Raw genomic sequence first — 1,790 nt, 5'->3', positions numbered from 1 at the left:
AACCACAAGGGAGAAAGATAACCTGACAGGACAAGAGGAAACAGCCTCAAGTTGTGCCAGGGGAGGTTTAGATTGGGTATTAGGAAAAACTTCTTGACTGAAAGGGTAGTCAGGCATTGGAGCAGGCTGCCCAGGGAGGTGGCTGAGTCACTATCCCCAGAGGTATTTGAGATGTGTGCATGAGGTGCTGAAGGACAGGGGTTACTGATGGTATTAGCAGTGGTTGGGCTTCATGATCTTAAAGGCCTTTTCCAACCCCAACGATTCCGTGATTCTGTCCCGTTCCCTGCTGGTTGCAGGAGGTGGAGCGCAACCTGCAGGACGCCATGCAGGTGTGTCGCAACGTCCTCGTCGACCCGCAGCTGGTGCCGGGAGGGGGTGCCACCGAAATGGCCGTGTCCCATGCGCTGACGGAGAAGTCCAAGGGGATGACGGGTGTGGAGCAGTGGCCGTACCGCGCCGTCGCCCAGGCCCTGGAAGTCATTCCCCGCACGCTGATCCAGAACTGCGGTGCCAGTACCATCCGTGTGCTGACCTCGCTCAGGGTAAGGCCGGGGGTCGTCTGGAGAGGTTCAGCCCCTTCCGGCTGTGTCCTGCCCCTCGGATCAGCCATCCCTCGCGGTGCCCTTGTCGGGAGGCGGAGCGTGCAGCTTCTTAGGGGTTGCAGGAGGTTTTACGGCGCGATGTAACCGCTGAAGGGGACGGAAGGGCTGCTCTTGGGTTTTGTGCAAACGCCTGTAAAGCAGGAACATGAGGGAACAGCCTCGAGTTGTGCCAGGGGAGGTGTAGGTTGGATATTTGGGAATATGCCTTCATGGAGAGGGCTGTCAGGCCCTGGGAGGGCGGAGTCACCCTCCCGGGAGGGATTTGATTTGAGGTGTGGGCCAGGCACTGAGGTTTAGGGGTCGCGTGAGCAGCCTGGGGCTAAGGGTTGGGCTGGATGCTCTTAAAGGTCTTTTCCAACCCAAACGATTCCGTGATTCTATGAAGAGGGAGTTCAGCTTGTTTGAGGTACCGGAGCTCAAAACCCCGAGGGTGCACACAACCCCCAGTCGAGGTTCGCTTGGCACACGCGGGAACGTCTCCGCGGTTGCGGGTGGCGCCGTAACCTGCCCGTCTGTTCCAGCCCTTCCGTACTGGTTTCCCCAGCACTGGTGGGTGGGGGCTTCCAGAGGGTGGGCTTGCTGCCCCACCCCACGCTCTGCCCTCTCCCTCCGCTCACAGGCCAAGCACGCGCAGGAGGGCAGCCAGACGTGGGGGGTGAACGGGGAGACGGGCGCCTTGGCGGACATGAAGGACCTGGGCATCTGGGAGCCCTTAGCGGTCAAGCTGCAGACCTACAAGACGGCCGTAGAGGTAAGGGGGGGGGAAGCCCTGCACCCTCCCCGTCCCGTGGGAGAAGGGAGGGTCGCACTTGGGTGGGCCCAGCGTGGTGCTGCTCCTCCAGCCCGCTGGCGCAGAGGGGTGACTGTTGGGGTGTGGCCCCCCTGCTCGGGCTGTCGGAGGGGGTGATTTCTCACCCGGCGGCTAAAATTTGCCACGTCCCGTCCCACCTTTTCCTGCCAGCTGGGCAGACTCGATCTCCCAGGGTTGATCCCAAGGCTGGGTGGGGCCGGGGATCCAGTCAGTGGCCCTGGGACCAGCTGCCCTTTGGAGTGTCCAACTGGCCCCCAATGTTATCCCGAGGCTGGGGATGTGCTGGGATCCAGTCAATGCCCCTGGGAGCTGCCCTTCAGAGTGTCCAAGCAGCCCCGCGTGATCCCACGGCTGGGTGGGGCCCGGGATGCGCT

The 1,790-nt window shown here is 62.0% G+C and overlaps 1 protein-coding gene across 1 annotated transcript in view; it reads left to right on the top strand.

Moving 5' to 3' along the window:
* The window catches only part of CCT3 (chaperonin containing TCP1, subunit 3 (gamma)), a gene marked incomplete at its 5' end in the record, with an annotated part of 9,504 nt that overhangs the window by 6,942 nt on the left and 772 nt on the right, over window positions 1-1,790 (top strand). The window contains 2 exons of the mRNA XM_010147286.1: window positions 300-545; window positions 1,225-1,356. Of these exons, the coding sequence (XP_010145588.1) occupies window positions 300-545; window positions 1,225-1,356 (378 nt within the window). The remainder of the gene's footprint in view (window positions 1-299; window positions 546-1,224; window positions 1,357-1,790) is intronic.

This window comes from Eurypyga helias, unplaced genomic scaffold (genome assembly GCF_000690775.1).
Source record: "Eurypyga helias isolate BGI_N326 unplaced genomic scaffold, ASM69077v1 scaffold26042, whole genome shotgun sequence".
NCBI classification, from domain to species: domain Eukaryota; kingdom Metazoa; phylum Chordata; class Aves; order Eurypygiformes; family Eurypygidae; genus Eurypyga; species Eurypyga helias.
Note: the sequence above shows the minus strand (reverse complement) of the source record. Positions and strands in the feature narration are given on the sequence as shown.